The 20,286-nt window shown below is 34.4% G+C and overlaps 4 protein-coding genes across 5 annotated transcripts; 3 read left to right on the top strand and 1 right to left on the bottom strand.

Annotated features, from left to right (window-relative positions):
- Nucleotides 1–66: 66 nt before the first annotated feature.
- LOC103841677 lies at nucleotides 67–1,586 on the bottom strand. The gene is made up of 2 exons (XM_009118230.3): nucleotides 672–1,586; nucleotides 67–557 (listed from the first exon to the last, which is right to left on the bottom strand). Exons 1-2 carry the CDS (start codon nucleotides 1,311–1,313, stop codon nucleotides 195–197), a joined length of 1,005 nt encoding a protein of 334 aa, XP_009116478.1. The 5' UTR covers nucleotides 1,314–1,586; the 3' UTR covers nucleotides 67–194.
- Nucleotides 1,587–2,782: 1,196 nt separating this feature from the next.
- Nucleotides 2,783–5,718, top strand: LOC103841667 (protein CUP-SHAPED COTYLEDON 1). Its single transcript, XM_009118219.3, has 4 exons — nucleotides 2,783–2,863; nucleotides 3,160–4,126; nucleotides 4,685–4,968; nucleotides 5,045–5,718. The coding sequence occupies exons 2-4, from the start codon at nucleotides 3,925–3,927 to the stop codon at nucleotides 5,468–5,470; spliced, it is 912 nt and encodes a 303-aa protein (XP_009116467.1). The 5' UTR covers nucleotides 2,783–2,863; nucleotides 3,160–3,924; the 3' UTR covers nucleotides 5,471–5,718.
- A 1,925-nt stretch (nucleotides 5,719–7,643) lies between these two features.
- On the top strand, nucleotides 7,644–8,667 carry LOC103841657 (30S ribosomal protein S20, chloroplastic). Its single transcript, XM_009118209.3, has 3 exons — nucleotides 7,644–7,904; nucleotides 7,976–8,136; nucleotides 8,274–8,667. Exons 1-3 carry the CDS (start codon nucleotides 7,724–7,726, stop codon nucleotides 8,529–8,531), a joined length of 600 nt encoding a protein of 199 aa, XP_009116457.1. The 5' UTR covers nucleotides 7,644–7,723; the 3' UTR covers nucleotides 8,532–8,667.
- A 727-nt stretch (nucleotides 8,668–9,394) lies between these two features.
- On the top strand, nucleotides 9,395–12,612 carry LOC103841650 (ethylene-responsive transcription factor 4). Of its 2 annotated transcripts, none has more exons than XM_033281970.1 (2): nucleotides 9,395–9,657; nucleotides 9,742–12,612. In XM_033281970.1, exon 2 carries the CDS (start codon nucleotides 11,641–11,643, stop codon nucleotides 12,280–12,282), a length of 642 nt encoding a protein of 213 aa, XP_033137861.1. In that variant the 5' UTR covers nucleotides 9,395–9,657; nucleotides 9,742–11,640; the 3' UTR covers nucleotides 12,283–12,612. The 2 variants fall into 2 exon arrangements, with proteins under 2 accessions (XP_033137861.1, XP_033137882.1); XM_033281991.1 differs by having other exon boundaries at nucleotides 9,395–9,897; nucleotides 10,199–12,612.
- Nucleotides 12,613–20,286: the final 7,674 nt, after the last annotated feature.

The following is a 20,286-nucleotide window of genomic DNA, read 5'->3' as shown; positions in this document are numbered from 1 at the left end:
GCTTTCGGCGTCAAATGATCCAAACACATTATTATGTTTTATATTCTTATTTTTTTAGTAAAATAAAAGATGAATGTTTTTTTTTTGAACATTAAGATGAATGTTTTTGAACAAAATAAGGAACGAAAGAATATAGAAAAGAGTGTTATATTTATAGAGAATCATTTGTTGTCAAAGGAAAACGAATGATTGTTTCAGCATTCTTGTCGAACATTACTTGCAACGGTTCGAGCCCAAAACTTGATCTGAGCTTTCATGTCTCTTCTTGACTCCTTTGGAACCCAAACTGGAATAGGCTGACCCACCACCGCTGCAGACCGGCTTTTCACGGCTGCGCGTGGGATCCTCCTCTGTTCTTCCTCATCTTTTTCTTGTTTCGTCTCCGACTCAGTAACGTCCAAGTCCTTCAACATCAGAAGCTCTTTCGTGTCGACGCTGCTTAGCGTCTTACGCAGCGTTTTACCATTTGGTTTTCTTTGTGACTTGATGACCATTTCTTGTATAGCTTCTTCTGATCTCGAGTGTCTCGGTGGTCTAGGCCTTGGGATGCTTGAACTCTGCTCAACGTTTGAATCAAATTCAGGAAAGATTCAATAGCAATCATCCAAAAGTAGAAAATAATCAAATAATACCAAAAATAAAATAAAAAGACAATGAAAATAAGAGATAACCTTTGGTGTGTTTTGTTTTGTTGGAGTAAACTCAGAAGAAGAGCTAGCGATGGCTTCACGGATCAAGAAACCCATCCTCGAATCGTCAATCTCTTGATCTTGAAACTCATTTCCGACATCTTCTCTTCCTATGTAACTAGGTAACGTCTGAGTTCTCTGTAAACTCCCTCCCATCGAACAACACTGGACACTATTGTTATTACAACTACTATTAATACCAGTTCTGTTCTTTTTAGAGCTTTCTCTATTTCCCTTCTCTCGAACCATAGGTTCCTTCTTTTGCAAGTAAGCTCTTCGTTCGTGAACCCTAAGCTTCTCAGAGAACTGCCTTCTCATCTTGTTTATCTTCTCAGGCTCTCTTCCACCTTCTTTATTCACTATACACGGTAGTGGAACCGAGTCTCCCTCGGTGGGAGCATTTAGAAGCTTCTTGTCTGAATCCGAATCTCCAATTTTTGAGAATTCGGGTTTCGGACAAGTGGAAGAGGAAGAAGGAGAAAGAGGGTAAGGATCTGAATGACAATACCTCAAGATTCTTGATCTTCTGTCAAGTAAGTTATCAAAGAACCAGAAATCTTCAAGAAGATCATCAATAGCTTCGATTTGTTCCAACTCTTGATGATCATTCAAAGTAGGATCCATTTTTATTTAATTCAGACAAAGAGATAACCAAAGAGATAAGTTTTTGGTCTTTCTTTCTTTCTTCTTCTTTGTTCTGTTTGTATTTGAAGCATAGATTCTGGAGACTTATTAAGAGTGCCCCATGTGGGCAACCATTCAGCATTTATTTTTTTAATATTTGTTTTTAATGTTTTATGTGGAGTCAGTTTTTTTGTTTTTATTGAGCATATAGAAAAGGAAACAAATAAATCTGAGTGCAAACAAAAAAGGAAATAAAATGAGACTTATTCCAAATAGAAAAGACTTTCATTTTCAAATTATTCAGATCTTGGAGTCAATAAATAACTTCCAATAAATTATATTGACTCCATTATTTTCAATATTATTGATAAGTATCGGTTTGGGATTTTATTTCATTTAGGACGTTGCAGAAACTAAGCTGCATTAATTTTGTGGAAAACAAAACAATAAGTGGATAATTAAAACAAATGGAAATGATTTCTGGCAACAACTAAGGAAAAATAAGGTTTCAAAGAAAGGTATGATAGCTAAGAAACGGCATAATAAGCCCTGTCATGACAGTCAACATGCCATGTGATTCAAACTAAAATGTAACAAATTGGTTTCGGTATAATATAAAACAATACAGTTTTTATTCTATATATATTCTTTGTTCTCAATCGCCTCCAAAGCGACAGCTAAGAGTTGTAGTAACCTAATAAATACAAAGATTTTGGTAAAATATTAAGAAACATGTTATGTAAAACAGTAAAAGCAACAAGTCTCGAGCTTTGAACCTATATTGTTCACCAATTATAATCTTACATTGCATATGCTATAACTAACACTAATTATGCTAATCCGCCGTAATCTTTATTGCGTGGCAAGTTGCCGAGGCTAATTAGTGATGGATAGAGAGTGAAGTTAGCTACGTACCTGAACATTTGTCGACGATGTTGAGAAAAAAGAATGCTTCAAAGAAGTTAGGGGGAATCACATCACAGTAAATTACTGCGTGCCGTCTACTACTACTACAAATGGCATGCAGTCTCTAAGAACAAGACTCAGTAGACCAAAACGTATCAAACCATTCACCTGACAAATTATTAATTTGGGCTTAAGCCTGAATGCCGCAGCCCATTCCAGTCTTGGCTTGACTTTAAAACAGCGCGCCGTCTTTTGATTCTAAAACGGACGGACACATAGTTATAACTATTCAAGCTGGCATGCATTGTTTCTTCCTCTGTATCTATCCATTCTAGACGTGCGGAAGTCCGCTTGTCTGAAAATTGCTTCTCGAGTTCATATATTATTTCACTTCAGTGCCTCGTAGGCTGCTGGTTTTGATAATTTCCATGATTTTGAGCTTGTGTAGTATCTCTGCGTTGATGCTTGAACTTAAATAGTCTCTCAGCTTAATTTAGTATACTAGTATCTTGCGTTCTAATTTATGTATTATCTTGTTAATTATTTGCTATTACTGCTTGTGGCACTAGAAAAAGTGGAAAGGAGCTCGTGGTCAAGGGCAAGGGTTGGAGGTGATGACTCAGAGTCTGAAGGAAGAAAACGATGTATGCCTCCTGTCTAACCATACAATCGATTCAACTTAGATTAGATGATAATGTTGCTTGCAAGAAAGAGATGGAAAGTTGTGTGTCATTCTTTTGCATGTCCTCCCTTGCATGACTTTGCTTTCTCTGATGTCATACCCAAAAACTGATCAAAGAAGTCTCTTAATTTGCTGTGTTGTTATGAATAGTGAAACACAAAGGTGTTTTGTAACATTCGTTCCATAATTGGACTAATCTCTCCCGGTTAGATCCGGTTATAAACTGAATCCGGTTTTGTGTATACAATACAACTGCAGATACTTGTACAAATCCGAAAGAAAGATGTAGGTAGATATTTGTGGGGAAGCATAGAGGTGAAAAAATTGCAGGAGAGGGGAGAAAGATGCATGCAAAGAAAGTAAAGATTGGAGTGTGATTTGATGTAAAGCCTGTGAGGACGTTTCCTTGTGACAGATAAGACGCGTCTATATCCGGTCCGTTCGTTTCTTCTTCAGACACTGATGGATGGATGTGAAATGCTTCTTCTTGATTTGATGCATCCATGCTCTTCCTTTTCTTTTACGTGTCTTCTTTGTTAATAAAGTTTTATCTTGAAGATACTAACGCGTATTGAATTATTCGTAACAAGAATCTTATTCATGGTGAAGTTCAGACTGTTTCAGTAGATAAAGATCCAATAATATATTGGCTAGTAAACAAAAATAAAGATTTGGCTGACGTAGAGTCCCCTGAGATTTCCAGTCATGCACGCATTGCATGCTCAAAAGACAAATGTTTTAATCATATTTATCCTAGATTCTAATACATTTTCAGCGATATTAATTGCATGCATATACACACGCATCATATATACATATATATATTCGTTTTGTGTGGTGTATTGAACACATCAACATCAACTCTATCTGTCACACTAGCTACTGTCCAATATCACATCAGTTGCTTGCACAACAGGAGAAACACAGATCATTTTACAAAAGGACCCTTTTACTATTTCACCTTCCTTTGTCTTTAAACACGGGAAAATCTAGGGTTTTGTTTGTTTTAGAGCTTCTCCCACAATGGATATGGATGTCTTCAGTGGTTGGGAGAGATCATCAAGATATGAAGATGAAACCATAATGCCACCTGGGTTTAGGTTTCATCCTACCGATGAAGAGCTCATCACTTACTATCTCCTCAAGAAGGTCCTTGACTCCAGTTTCACTTGTGCCGCCATTTCTCAAGTTGATCTCAACAAGTCTGAGCCTTGGGAGCTTCCTGGTAAGGCCACCAAAACACTACCACACCTATTTTTTCCTCACGTTATTATAACATTTCATGTCTTAAATCATCATTATAGGTCTAAAGTTTCAGACTTTACTCTGTTTTCACATAGCTTTAGAGTTAAAGAGCCACTACTTGAACCTCTAAAGTTTAGACTTTTATCATGTCATGAACCTTCACAGATGTATAGTAGGAGAATGGTTCACCTTGATTAAGACATTTGTTATAAATCTACAAAAATCTGATAACTTATAATAAGCTCAATCTTAGACCAACATGGCATAAGTCTTTGTTTCTCTGTTTCAAAACAGAGTCTTACTTTAAACATTTCGGTTTCAATAAAGTTCGCATTTTTTCTCTTTGCAAAACCTTTGGAGCAGAGAAAGCCACTGACAACTGTTATAACTATAAAATCTCATAAGAAATCAATTTTTTTGATAAGCTCGATCTAGACCTACATAATCATAAGTCTTTGTTGCTCTGTTTTAAAAACAGAGTCTTACTTGAACCATTTATTTTTGTGTAAAGTTTGACACTTTCCTTTTTTTTGAGCAGAGAAAGCGAAACTGGGGGAGAAAGAGTGGTACTTCTTCACACTAAGAGATCGTAAGTACCCAACGGGGCTGCGAACGAACAGAGCAACAGAAGCTGGTTACTGGAAAGCAACGGGTAAAGACAGAGAGATCAAAAGCTCGAAGACAAAGTCGCTACTCGGGATGAAGAAAACACTTGTCTTTTACAAAGGTAGAGCTCCTAAAGGTGAAAAAAGCTGTTGGGTCATGCATGAGTATCGCCTCGACGGCAAATTCTCTTACCAGTACCTTACTTCCTCCGTTAAGGTAACCCCTTTCTCCACATTAAATTAATAATATGTAAACACAATCAAAACTGAACTCTCTGTTTTTATTTATACAGGATGAATGGGTTCTCTCTAAAGTTAGTCTGAAAAGCAGCGTAGTTGTCGGTAGAGAGCAGACGAAGTTGCTCTCTTCTTCTACCGCTTCCGTCGCCGGAGAAGTCTCCTCTTCTGCTCCGATCATTGACGCCTTTGCGACGGAGCACGTGTCCTGTTTCTCCAATACCTCCGCTGCAGCTCATGCCGATACGAGCTTTCCTACGTACCTTCCCGCTCCGCCGCTTTCACTGCCACGTCAGCCTCGACGAATAGGTGGTGATGACGTGGCGTTTGGTCAGTTTATGGATATGGGATCTTCAGGGCAGTTTAATGTCGACGAAGCAGCAACGTTCTTACCGTATCTGCCTCCGACGGTTCTTCATCCTCCTCAGACGTTCGAACTGTACGGTGGCTCGGCCCTGAGTTGCTGGCCGTTTGCTCTCTGATGATCGTTGCTATGCTGGTTTAGTCTCGACTCTCGAACCATTTGTTTGTTGTGTTGTGTTACTCGCATGTACGTGTGTTTGTAATATCTCTATGCGTGTTGTAACATGACTTGTATGTCATTTCCTAGCAGTAGTAGTACTCTCGGATCATTTGCATTATGTTTTGTAATGTCTTTTGCATGACTTTTTTTATATTAATTTCTTGTTTGCTTGGTCATTAAAAATTAATCACAGTTAACTTCTTTTTCTTTTCCGTTGAAAATCTTTGATTTTTAAAGGTAGATAGTACGATGGAGAGAAGATTAAAAAAAATGACACGTGGATTCGTGGTTTGTTTTTTTTTTTTTTGTCGATTCGTGGTTTGTTAAACCTGAATAATGGATTAGTTGGGGAGAGAGGAAATCGGTCAATTTATACATTAACATAGAGCTGCGGTTCCGATCAGTACATACACTGATGACATGTGCTAAAACATACATCATCAAAGATTTATTTTAAATTTCATACACGACCTAATAAAAATAGGCTAAATCATACATTGACATCTTTTCCGTTAGTCAAACGTTTATAGATGGTGACATGTCATTAACGAAAGCTTACGTGTTGCTAAGCTGTCTATTACGATTTAAAATATAAATTATTAAAAAAAAACAATTCAAACAAGTTGAAGGGGGTTTCTAACCCGGGATGAATCAGTGAAAATTGAGTCGTTCAATCACTAGGACAAAGTAACTGATTGTTTATATTCTCTATGGTTTTAAATATATCTTTAGGAAATATTTAGCTATGATATTCTTCTTCTATGACAAAGGAATACACTCCTCGCGTCAAAAGCCTGTGATGCTACTCGTGAAGGACCTTTATAAAGTGCATGGATGATCCACCAGCTGTGATGATCGGGGTTTTGCGAAGGATTTCGCCGAGAAGAATCATTGTAAGACCGAAGTTGCTGATCCACAAGTGTTGTTTCAGGTTCGGAAACAGAGTGATCTCGATTAGGTACTCGAGGAGTGAGACTAGCATTGCAAAAGTATAGTGTTTGGTGATTAAGATGAGCTTAGAGTTACTCTCGATTGTTACGGAATTTATGGTTATGATACCACTTGTAGAGTTAATTGTAACTCTAACAAGACTTTGTTGTGGGATTCGTAGCTTATGATATCACTCACTACAATTCCCAGGTCCCTTGATCTTTCCCATTGATTCAATCCTTGTTCATGACTCAAGAACTTTTCACTGCTTGAGTGCAGTGTCAGTCAAGATCTTTGTCATTGATTCTTTACGAAGCTTAACTAAGACCTAAAAAAACACGAGTTACAGATCAGAGAAGATGTTATTGAGTCCTATGAAAGAAGTAATAATCCAAAGATGGAAAGCATTCAAGTATCCAAACTCTCACTGGACTAAAGATATCTTTAAGCCAAAATCTCAAGAACATCTCAATCAATGTAACAAATGCCTCAAATGTAAAGAAACTTTAACTCACCAAAGATTAAAAATGATAACTTTCCGACAAAGAATCAGTAGAAAGGAGATTACTTGAGGGGTTTGTGTGAAGAAGGAACAAGACTGAAAAAATGGCAACTTACCAAAGATGAAGAGTAGCAGATGAAAAGAAGGAAAAAAAATCAAATATTTAGTAGTAATATATTTCACACCATAAAGAATATAAACAATTAGTTACTTTGTCGCACTAGTTTAGCGATTCAATTTTCAATGATTAATCCCGGGTTTAAAACCCACATCAACGTAATTGACAAAAAAAAATTTAATAATTAATATTTTAATTCGTAATAGATAGTTCAGCCACATGTAAGCTTCCAATAATGACATGTCATCATCTATGAACGTTTGACTAATGAAAAATAAGTCAATGTATGATTAACTTATTTTTATTAGTTTGTGTATAAAATTTAAAATAAATTTATATCGATGTATGTTTTAGCACAGGTTATCAATATTGATCGGGACCATAGCCCTATGTTAACGTATGAATTGACCGATTTCCCCATCGGTGGGGTAGATGTTGCCTATGGAAAAGTCATGTAATTTTTTTATGCATGGGCCTTGGCCCGTTGGATTCAAAAGGTCACAACAAAAATTGGTGAGAAGTCCATCGAAAAGGGGGTAAAACGGTAAATTACAGTTTTAGACATCATCTCTTTTCTGGATAACACAGGTCCGAGAGCCAATAACTCTACTCGTTACGGAGTACGAAAGCAGAGAACTGGTGTTCGGTAGTAGAATAGATCAATGGCGACAATAGTACAGTGTCTTTCTTCCTGTGCGACCCTCAATTCCAAATTCAAATCCCTTTCTCTCAACGGAGCTTCTTCATCATCATCTCCAACTTCTTCCTTCTCCATTCGTCGTGGTGTCTGCTCCTCCCTTAGCTTCGCTCAGAGCGTTTCTCAATGTGTCGCCTTCTCCTCCGGTATAATACCATTTTTTTGTCAGAATCTTGAATTGATTTCCTACTAATTCACATTGGTTCGTCCTCTGCAGGGAAAACGTGGGTACAGAAGAAGCCAGCGAGGCAATTGACTGTCTGTGAGGCTGCTCCCACGAAGAAAGCTGACTCAGCTGCCAAGAGAGCTCGCCAAGCCGAGAAGAGGCGCGTTTACAACAAGTCTAAAAAATCTGAAGCCCGCACACGGATGAAGAAGGTAATCTCATAGTCTCGCTTCACTTTAACTGAACATATGTTTTCAGACAACACCATCACTGTCTGCAACTGATTTTTCTGCTTATATGTTTTTGTTTTTGTTTTTGTATTTTTACATCCCTGTCAATTACTAAACAGGTCTTGGAAGCACTCGATGGGCTCAAGAAGAAAGCAGATGCTGTGCCTGACGAGATTGTGACGGTGGAGAAACTGATAGGAGAGGCTTATTCTGCGATAGACAAAGCAGTGAAGGTTAGAGCGCTACACAAGAACACTGGTGCACGTAGGAAGTCTCGGCTGGCTAGGAGGAAAAAGGCAGTTGAGATCCACCACGGTTGGTATGTCCCTGCCACAGCAACAGCTCCACCAGCAGAAGCTGCCACCATGGCTGCGTAAACAACGTGGACAGAGATAATTGTTTTTTTTTGTCATGTATAATTCAATCGCTTTCAGACTCTTTTTGTGTACTTTTGGTTCAAAGCTTGGCCTTGGTCTGGTTTAGTAAGATCTCAGTTCTTGCCTCTTGACATCATTTGTCGGTAATAACTCAATGCTTCTCCTATTTTCCCCTTTGCACTTATCGAGAATCCGCTCAATCTCTTCAGGTGACCTTTCACGGTGGTGAGTGATGTAATGATGTTGTTCTTATGATTCGGTTTCTCTTAAGGAGAGAGACGGCGAAGACAGGACAGGGATGAGTAAGAGGAGATCCGGCGACGGTGTAGAGAGCATTTTGTAGCTGAAATAAGATTTCGATTTTTTGTTTCCCTCCCATCGTGACAACGGAAGCAATAAAGGAACAATGTTCGGCTCATGCTGTAAATTTAAGATGGGTCTATGTCTGAAGCCCAGATACGAAAATATAAGACTAAACTAATTTATATCTAACTCTATTAAAAGGAAAATAACAAACCTTCTAAGTTATGCCACGTCGGATCAGAAAATCAGCCACTCATATTGCAGCAATCATCCATGTCATATGTTTCTATTTGATTTTGGACTTAGTCTTTTGTTATGAGCTTCTTATTTTACCTTTACTTAGATTTTAGTGAATGAGAATAAATTCCATAAAATATGAATTTAATATCGATCTACCTGGATCACATTCTTTACCATTGGATTAGATTTAATCCAACGGGCCACATCTAACCATACTCTCTCTCTCTCTCTCTCTCTCTCTCTCTCTCTCTCTCTCTCTCTCTCTCTCTCTCTCTCTCTATCGACACTTTGCTTTTCGCTTTTGCTTTATTTTTTTTCTCTAAAACTCATCTTCTCTCCATAGATTCTCTCACCCAATCTCTTAATCTTTCTAAACAAAATTCAATCTCTCGTATTAACAAAAATAAAGTAATTGGCTTTAGTTACCTATGAGAGTCAGTGTGGTCCGGGCCATCTATATCTTTATCCCTTTGCTTCTTCTTCTCAACATTCTACGCGACTAAGATTCTTGTTTCAGACTAAGTAGTGTTTTGTCCAATTGCAATCCACCATCGATTCCCTTTAATGTGCAGTCGATTTTGAGGTCAGTTATCAACTTCTTTTTCCTTCAAAATCATAACGAATTATAACGAAATTTTTGGGATTTTCTTGTAAATTGTTACAGTAGCGGCTAGTGCGGTAGTTAGTTAGGCGAAGAAGAATGACGAGAACGACTGGGTTTAGTTCTAAGCACAACAACCGCCAACATGACGATGGTTCTGTAACCAACAACAACAACAATAACAACAACCCTACTATACATAAATGGATGATCGAGCAATGTGTAAGTTTGTCTTAGAAAGCCGGATTATTTTTAAAATTAAGAGATTCTAAATGAAAAGTTTGGTATTGATTTTCTTTTTAATTCGTCCCCATGCAAAATTAAATGTTTTTATTAAATTTTATAAAAGGTTTTCATTTTGATTTATAGGTTTGCCTACAAGTTATACATTAAATTATTCAAACCGAGTTCAATATATAGACAGGATAAGGAGAAGTTAAACATTGCCATGATAGTCCATTATCCTCTTATATTTTAATGGAAAGAACATAAGATATGATACATTTAATTTTATATTCTTCAGATTTTGTGGAAAGAGGAAACCCAATCCACTATCCATGGCGTGAGGAACGTAGATGTCGTTAATTAAGTCAATTAACTAATTTAATTAAGTTATAATCTTTAATTTTGAGGTACACGTCTTTCTGCCATCAATGTAATTACCGTCTTTTAGTAAACAAAATAGATGGCGGACGGTTAGAATCTCGGTTAGCCGATGCAGCCATCATTTTCTCTCATTGTCTTTCTTTTAGATATTCTCCACGTTTTGGCACTAGATCTTAAAAATAAAATATTACAAATTTTGTTCATTATTTTATTTAGTATGAATTCTAGTGAGTAAATGACTCTTCTACCTTTACGTTAAAAGATATAAATATAAATAATATTTAAATAAACAATAAATAAAAATAATAAATTTTTGATAAAATTGTTATTCATTTACAACCTTTTTTACTTTTTAATAAACAAAAAATTAAAACAAATATATATTTTGAAATCTGAAAATTCCTTTTCTAAAACTTTTTTAAAATTATTATTGTAAATTTTAAATATTTTTTTAAATCCTTAACCTCAATCCTAAAACTTCATCTCTCGTATCTAAATTTTAAGTATGGATTGGTTAATCCTATAAATATAATTTTTGATCGTTTTTAGTCTTTTGACCTTTGTGTGCTATAATTATGATAAAAAAAATTATTTCTGTCGCCTTAAACAGAGAATATAACTATTGTGCACTTATCTTAGAAAAATTCTCATATCAATATTTCAAAATCTGTCTTGATTCCATATGTTTCATAGTTAGATCTTTCTAAGTTTATAATTTTCACTGATACATGCAAAGATAGAAATGTGTAATTATATATACTATTCATCAACTAAACTCAAGGATAACAAGGTATAATGTTATCGAAATTAAATTGTGTGTATTTAACTACTGTAGTTTACTAGTATATCTACATTTTTTTAAGCATTTGAGTGTTTACCCTTTGTAAATGTATTTAAATTTGAAGTATATATCTTTAGATTCTTTACTATTTGAATCTGTTTACCACTTTAATTTTTATGTTTGTGTTCTCGCCTACGTTATCAATATTTTCTTTAATACATGAATAAACATCTTTAATATGATTAGGAGCAACAAAAATGAAAACGCTTGATAGTGAAAAACCAAATTAATAAGGGTAGATAAAAAAAAACAGGATTCTTCGAAAGAGGAAACAAACACACGTGGCTAAGGATAAGTGGAGGTTAAAAAGAAAACCATGAAAACCGCTGTTGTTGTAACCGAAGCCGCTAAAACCATCTCTCATGCTCTGACTGTTCTAAACAAAGCGCCCCAAAAGGAGCGTTGCTTTTACTCTCTCTCCACCTTATATAAACTACCATCTTTCCTGTCTCTTCCACCTTCAATTATCACACCACCACCACCACCACTCTCTCTCCCTCTCTATCCAATTTTTAGTTATGGTCAAGTTGGGTTTGAAACCCGACCCGGTTCACAATAACGCCATAGAGATTCGTTACAGAGGCGTTAGGAAGCGTCCTTGGGGTCGTTACGCCGCCGAGATCCGAGATCCCGGCAAGAAAACCCGTGTCTGGCTTGGAACCTTCGACACCGCCGAGGCGGCGGCGCGTGCATATGATAAGGCGGCGCGTGACTTTCGTGGTGCCAAGGCCAAGACTAATTTCCCTAACTTTCTCGAGCTGAGCGAGAACGTTTCCATCGGCGGCGGCGGCGGTTTTGAGCGTAGCCCAAGCCAGACCAGCACCCTCTATTGCGCTTCACCTCCGGCGGCTGCTGATATTGTTCCGCCGCCGCTTGAGCTTAGTCTTGGCGGCAGAGGAGGCGCGTGTTACCAGATCCCGGTGGCGCGTCCTATGTATTATTTGGACCTTATGGGAATCGGAAACGAAGGTCGTGCTGTTCAGCCTCCGATGTCGTTAGCGTGTAGGTCACCGGCGATGCATGTTGCGACGAAGGTGGCTTGTGGGGGCCAGAGCGATTCTGATTCGTCTTCGGTCGTAGATTTTGATGGTGGGATAGAGAAGAGAGCTCAGCTGTTGGATCTAGACCTGAACTTGCCTCCTCCGTTGGAACAGGCCTGAGCTGTTGGCTGTGTGGTTTGGTTTCATTGCGTACGCTCATGCGTTTTTTTTGTTTTTGTTTTGGAGCTGAGAGAATTCGTTTACTTTCCTTAGTTTTTTTCTTCTCTCAGACTCTAAAATAAAGATCGATTTTTAAATCGAGATAGAACAAAAATATAATGATAGCTGACATGGATCGTTATGTACATATTATTACATAACCGGAGATCTGGACTTTTGTTGTGTGTGCCTTTTTTTTGCGACTTGGTTTCACCATGTTGTTCCCACGTAGGTTCTTTTTTGTATTGTTCTTCCAAATTTCAATTAATAATTTGGTAATTTCAGAATTAAGGTGTTCATGTTAATATTCAAGATTTAACTATCACTACTTGGAACTACTTACTAAACTGGCGGCATCTTTCATTGGCCTTGTCGGTAATTGAAAGACTAAAATGTGTTCTTTTTTTGGCAAAAATAAAAGTAGTTGAACTATAGCAGAAGGATTTGACCAAAAGAAAAAGAACTACAACAGATGGAAATAAAAAGTGATAATTATTGTTAGTATTGAAAAGATAAGCAGGGTAACGTCGGCAAGTCCAACTTTACAGCAGTCACGCAGCCGGCGTGTGAGCCCTCCTTTTTCTCTGCGATTGTATGTTAGAAAAGTCTTCGCGCTTCCGTCACTAAGTAGGGTATACATATAAAGTACATACAGACTCGTTTTTCTTCTCTTTCTAGAGGACTTCGACGTTTGAGTTTTGAAAGGAGAAGTAATTGACACTCCCGACAGAGCGAACCTATATTTTCCATTTGATAGATTCTGCTTTTTAAAAGATAAGTTTTATGGATCTTCAAAAAAGAGAGACAAGTTTGGTGCTACCAAAAGATATAAGATTGGAGATATTTATATTTTCCCAAATTACAAAACAAGATCTCTGTTTGAGTGAAAAATTATTATAAAAACACAACTAGTACTCTGTTAACAATACCTCCTCGTTTAATTTAATTGGTTATATACCATCGCTCAGTATTATATTACCATCTTTTGGTATCAATATACTAATTGAGTGGATTCCGAGTTGAATTGGACTAACACAACGGTTATGATTGGAAAATTTTAGAGTAATGCAGAGTAAGTATAATGGTGAAAAACAGAGTAAGTATTAAAAGATAGAAAGATAAAAGAGAAACAAAAGGTAGCGCTAATTGTATTTCTTTTCTCAATCCTAGAGTTACACTTAGGGCATCTCCAACCATTAACTTTATTTTAGTGTCAAAACTACACTATTTTAGTGTAATTTCAACACTAAAACCAAGGTCTTCTCCAACCATAACACTAAATTTCACACCAAAACTATTTTATAATATTATATGTATTAAGTTTTTTATTTATTATTTATTTAATTGAATATTTTAGTAATAAAATAAGTAAATATCGTTTTATTGAGATGAATAGTGTTATAGTGTGGTGAATAGTGTCATACCAAATTTGGTGTCAAATTTTAGTGTTACACTAAAATAGTGTGATTTTTGCAGTTTCATTAGAGAGGATTTGGTGCAAAAATCACACTAAAATAATGTTTTACAGTCCTATTGGAGATGGCCTTAGACTGCCTTTACCACTTTACCAATAGTACACAGAGTGGGAAAGACAGTTTAAGTGAACTTGAGTGAAATGTTACCAATCAGGTTAACATTTCAGTTGAACTTGGAGTAAAATTGTTTTACTCCAAAATATTTACTCCAAGAAGACTATACAGTCACACCCAACATCATTGTTAAACCGGTTAAACCAATCGTGTAATTTCCTAGATAATGATGGTTGACTATATTTGATTGTGAGCGTAAACAATTTGTTATTGTGAGAGAGTAATGATAGCGATGTGTTGAGAAATATAGGAAATGACGGTTTGGTGTAACTATGAATATGTAATGATGTTAGCAAGGAAAGATTAATTGTTGTCTGCTTGAGTCAAAACGACGACGTGTGAAAGGGTGTTAGAGAGAAAGCAGTTTCATAATGAGAGGCAGAGAACAGATAGAGGTTTGATTGGATTCTTGTCTCCAACTCCGCAATCAAAAAGGGCAATGAACTATCCCTTCGTTCACATCCAACTGTTAGATTCTATTTTTAGTCCACGTGGATGGATCTCAAATATTTCAGATTACTAATTAATTACACAAAAAATAAATAGAGGGAGGCGGCACCGACGGCCAAGTATTTCCTCTTTTTTCTTTATGGGTATATTAAATTATTAATAAAAATAAAAGTACAAAAAAGTATAATTTCAAAGTCATCGTCCTCTCGGAAGTAATGGCGAGCAAAAGAAAATACGTCTAATTATTTCCAAATCTTTCCTCAACCACTTAGTTGTTGGTGACAAATAGAGTCATTATTATTGTACAAACAATTTCATGCCAAAAAGGTTTTAAAGTTGAAAATTTTCAGATTTTTATAAACGATGGCTTGACTTGTTTCCTTGCATACAAAATAAATTCCTTTACCAAAAAGCAGAAACTTGATAAAAGCAGAAACTTAAACATATCGTGAATGTAAATAAGAATTTCAGAGGTTGATATATGCTGATATTCGTACAACCGGTTAAGCATCCGGTTCCGGTATGACTTGGAGTATTTACAAGTGATAACCAAAATGGTTACTGGAGAGTAGATTAAGGCGTGTGGTGAGCATCTGACTCGTGTGAAATGGGCATGGGATGTAAATTCCGTGTTGCCGAGGTTTATGTCGGAATTATGGGTTGTCTTCACGTGCATGGTGCATCTCCACCGTCCAATAAAGTTTGATGCTCATTGTCTTTTTTATTATATTGTTTTATTACCTATCATTTGTTTACGTGAACGACTCCGTAAATTGAGGTATTTTCATTTTGGCCCATCATCTCATTATCTTTGTTCCCGAACAACCCCACATCTCCACATTTTCCAATTTAAAAGATAGATTAGATAATAATAATAATATTTATTCTGATTAGCAAAAGAGTCCACCGTTGATTAAAAAGGAGGTAATACGTATTAAGCGATGGTATTATGACATACTATTAGAAATAATCCCTTATATATTAAAGGAGGAATATTTGAAAAATAATAACCTCAAATATGTACCAATTAAAAAAAACTTTTTGCTTATGTGGCAATCAATTAGATAGTCAATTAGTCATATGTGTTACTATTATATTCAAATTGAAAAATATGATGGTCAAATTTGAAAAATCATTAATTATCAATATAAAAATATTCTCTATTATTTCCTTAAAGAAAACATGCGGAATTACCTATTCTGATCAAAATAGATATGATAATTAATGATTTTAAATAATAAAAATTTGATAATAATTTATACATCCTCTATCATTTTGTTTTATATTAATAATATTAAAACAAATTAGACAATCAAATTAATCAAATAATTAAAATTTCAATTTTTCTATATATGTTATATTTTGAATTTTAAAAAAGAATATAAATTAATAAAACTTTAAAAAATCTCACTTTGAAATTTGTGATCAATGGTTTAATCCCTTATATATTAATTGAGAAATATAACAACATTGTTTTGTAGTCACGAGTCACCATGAGAATAAAATTCATAATTCTTAAAAAAATAGATTGGTCTATCTTAATTTATATTATATTTTTTTATCACTAACTATCAAATTGATAAATTGTGTACAAAAAAATATTTTCCCACTTTCCTTAAATAAAAGTTACGAAATTACCTAATATGATTAACACATATGACAACTAATGGTTATGAATAATAAATATTTGATAACAATTTTTGGATTTTTTTTTCATTTTTGTCTAATTTTATATTATCAAAAAATTAAACAAACACATTAACTATATAATATAAAATTTTAGATTTTTTCTTTTATGTTATATTTTGAATTTTTTAAAACGACTATAAATTATTAAAAAAATTTAAATTTCACTTTGAAAATTTTGTGAGCAATTGTTTACTTTGTTTTGTTATAACAAAATACAAATTATCATAAAATTATATTAATATAGATTTTTATTTAATATGAATATATATTCATCTACCAACTTAAAGTAAGAAAATGGACTGCATCAATTTAGTCATCCAGTTGAAACCGTTCAAAACTATGTGAAAGACTAAAGTTAAAGTAATTCAATTTTGAAAACAATATTAAGCTGCTGGTTCTAAAATCATTAAAATAGTTCTTAGTAATGTTAAAGTAAAGTATTAACTGTAGAACCTGTTTTTGTAATAAAAATTCACTTGATGACCACATTACAGTTTTTATAAGTATAAATAAGGTGATAAAATTTTTTAAGCCTAAATCGATCAGACTCATTATAAATTTAAAATAGATTTCGGTCTATATTACAAATGTTCGGTCAAACATATAGATGATTGTATTAATAAAATATAACTGTATGCATATTAAAAAAAATTCAAACACATATACATATTTAATTCGTTAATATTATATATTCTTAATATATAAATTCACTATGCATGCGGATTGCTGGTGGCGAGGAATGTTCGGGCTAGTCTTTCTCCGCTCCATGCGGAGATGGAAGCACTACTCTGGGCAATGGAATGTATGAGGAATTTACGTCAATTTTAGGTTACGTTTGCAACAGATTGTTCTCAATTGGTGAAGATGGTTTCGGAACCAGAAGAGTTGCCAGCTTTTGCAAGTTATTTGGAAGACATTAAAAATATGAGAGCAAGTGTTAGGATTCAGCCGTCTTTAGTTGTTCATATGGATCAATATCTCCCGGGGTGGTTTACAGAGTCTACATGAGTCTGTATAGTTGATGACAAAAAAAAAAAAAAAAATTCACTATGCATAAAGCGCGGAATATCCTAGTACTAATAGTATGGTTGGTTAAAGATACGCCGATCAGGATCACATCGTCATTTAAAAGCATTAGAATCAATACGTATTAAAATAGGGTTAGTGTGAATAACTCATTAAATTTGAAAGACACGTGTGAAACAAAATTAACTGCGGCGGCCGCTTTTGCTCGGATGGGACCTACACGCTTCATATCAAGGTCATCTAGAATCTCCATCTCAACCAACCAGATTTTTCCCTCCCTTGTGCAAAGTCGGCCATTTACACCATATATACTATGTGTGGTTAATTTTTTTTTTTTCCCGTCAATGATTTTATTATAATAAATAAATGGGCCAGACCCAGACAAACGCAGAAGCCCACAAACATAAAAACCATTACAAGCCCAAAAAAGATCGGGCAAAAGGCAAGGATTAAACGGGCCCTAGGCCCAACTAAGAAACCGCACGATCCAGAACGCCAGCGCGTCGAGGAGGCTGGCTCGCCACGTGTAGGGATCTGCACCTTTCACGCGTCACGCGGCGTCACCGCCTCATATGTTAGTTCAGGATGCAACTAGGCATTAAAACAATATTGTCATATTTTTTGAAATTTTCTCAAAATCTATGGGCTAACAACCCCTACAAAAATATTGAGTTTTTGGTAAATAGTTTGTATACTGAAGCCTATAATCTTTAGTGTTGTTTTAAAATTTCTACCATATTCTACATTTGTATTAATGTATGCTAAACTCTTTTTCATGGTAAATGAGCATCGTTCAATGGTTTTTATCAATTAATTTAGTAAAACTTCATAATACCTCTTAAATCGATGTAATAACCACTATAAAATTATTATTTTTTTGATAAACGGAGAGCACAAAGGCTCCAAACCTCTTTGAACATCATCATATGTTAGTTCAGGATGCAACTAGGCATTAAAACAATATTGTCATATTTTTTGAAATTTTCTCAAAATCTATGGGCTAACACGCCTACAAAAATATTGAGTTTTTGGTAAATAGTTTGTATACTGAAGCCTATAATCTTTAGTGTTGTTTTAAAATTTCTACCATTTTCTACATTTGTATTAATGTATGTTAAACTCTGTTTCATGGTAAATGATCAATTGTTTTTATTAATTAATTTAATAAAACTTCATAATACCCCCTAAATCGATGGAATAACGAATATAAAATTATTATTTTTTTGATAAACGGAGAGCACAAAGGCTCCAAACCTCTTTGAACATCATCATATGTTAGTTCAGGATGCAACCAGGCATTAAAACAACATTGTCATATTTTTTGAAATTTTCTCAAAATCTATGGGCTAACCCCTACAAAAATATTGAGTTTTTGGTAAATACTTTATATACTGAAGCCTATAATCTTAGTGTTGTTTAAATTTCCTACCATATTTAACATTTGTATTAATGTATGCTAAACTCTTTTTCATGGTAAATGAGCATCGTTCAATGGTTTTTATCAATTAATTTAGTAAAACTTCATAATACCTCTTAAATCGATGCAATAACCACTATAAAATTATTATTTTCTTGATAATTGGAGAGCACAAAGGCTCCAAACCTCTTTGAACATCATCATATGTTAGTTCAGGATGCAACTAGGCATTAAAACAATATTGTCATATTTTTTGAAATTTTCTCAAAATCTATGGGCTAACACCCCTACAAAAATATTGAGTTTTTGGTAAATAGTTTGTATACTGAAGCCTATAATCTTTAGTGTTGTTTTAAAATTTCTACCATATTCTACATTTGTATTAATGTATGATAAACTCTTTTTCATGGTAAATGAGCATCATTCAATTGTTTTTATCAATTAATTTAGTAAAACTTCATAATACCCCATAAATCGATGGAATAACCAATATAAAATTATTATTTTCTTGATAAACGGAGAGCACAAAGGCTCCAAACCTGTTTGAACATCATCATATGTTAGTGCAGGATGCAACTAGGCCTTTAAACAATATTGTCATATTTTTTGAAATTTTCTCAAAATCTATGGGCTAACCCTTACAAAAATATTGAATTTTTGGTAAATACTTTATATACTGAAGCCTATAATCTTTATTGTTGTTTTAAAATTTCAACCATATTCTACATTTGTATTAATGTATTCTAAACTCTTTTTCATGCAAAATGAGCATCGTTAAATGGTTTTTATCAATTAATTTAGTAAAACTTCATAATACCTCCTAAATCGATGGAATAACCACTATAAAATTCTTATTTTCTTGATAAACGGAGACGACAAAGGCTTCAAACCTCTTTGAACATCATCATATGTTAGTACAGGAAGCAACTAGGCATTAAAACAATGTTGTCATATTTTTTGAAATTTTCTCAAAATCTATGGGCTAACCCCTACAAAAATATTGAGTTTTTGGTAAATACTTTATATACTGAAGCCTATAATCTTTAGTGTTGTTTTAAAATTTCAACCATATTCTACATTTGTATTAATGTATTCTAAACTCTTTTTCATGCAAAATGAGCATCGTTCAAGGGTTTTTATCAATTAATTTAGTAAAACTTCATAATACCTCCTAAATCGATGGAATAACCATTATAAAATTATTATTTTCTTGATAAACGGAGAGCACAAAGGCTCCAAACCTCTTTGATCATCATCATATGTTAGTTCAGGATGCAACTAGGCATTAAAACAATATTATCATATTTTTTGAAATTTTCTCAAAATCTATGGGCTAACCCCTACAAAAATATTGAGATTTTGGTAAATAGTTTGTATACTGAAGCCTATAATCTTTAGTGTTGTTTTAAAATTTCTACCATATTCTACATTTGTATTAATGTATGCTAAACTCTTTTTCATGGTAAATGAGCATCGTTCAATGGTTTTTATCAATTAATTTAGTAAAACTTCATAATACCTCTTAAATCGATGTAATAACCACTATAAAATTATTATTTCTTGATAAACGGAGAAGCACAAAGGCTCCAAACCTCTTTGAACATCATCATATGTTAGTCAGGATGCAACTAGGCATTTAAAACAATATTGTCATATTTTTTGAAATTTTCTCAAAATCTATGGGCTAACACCCTACAAAAAATGAGTTTTTGGTAAATACTTTATATACTGAACCTATAATCTTTAGTGTTGTTTTAAAATTTCTACCATTTTCTACATTTGTATTAATGTATG

Source organism: Brassica rapa, chromosome A01 (genome assembly GCF_000309985.2).
Source record: "Brassica rapa cultivar Chiifu-401-42 chromosome A01, CAAS_Brap_v3.01, whole genome shotgun sequence".
Classification (NCBI taxonomy): domain Eukaryota; kingdom Viridiplantae; phylum Streptophyta; class Magnoliopsida; order Brassicales; family Brassicaceae; genus Brassica; species Brassica rapa.
Note: the sequence above shows the minus strand (reverse complement) of the source record. Positions and strands in the feature narration are given on the sequence as shown.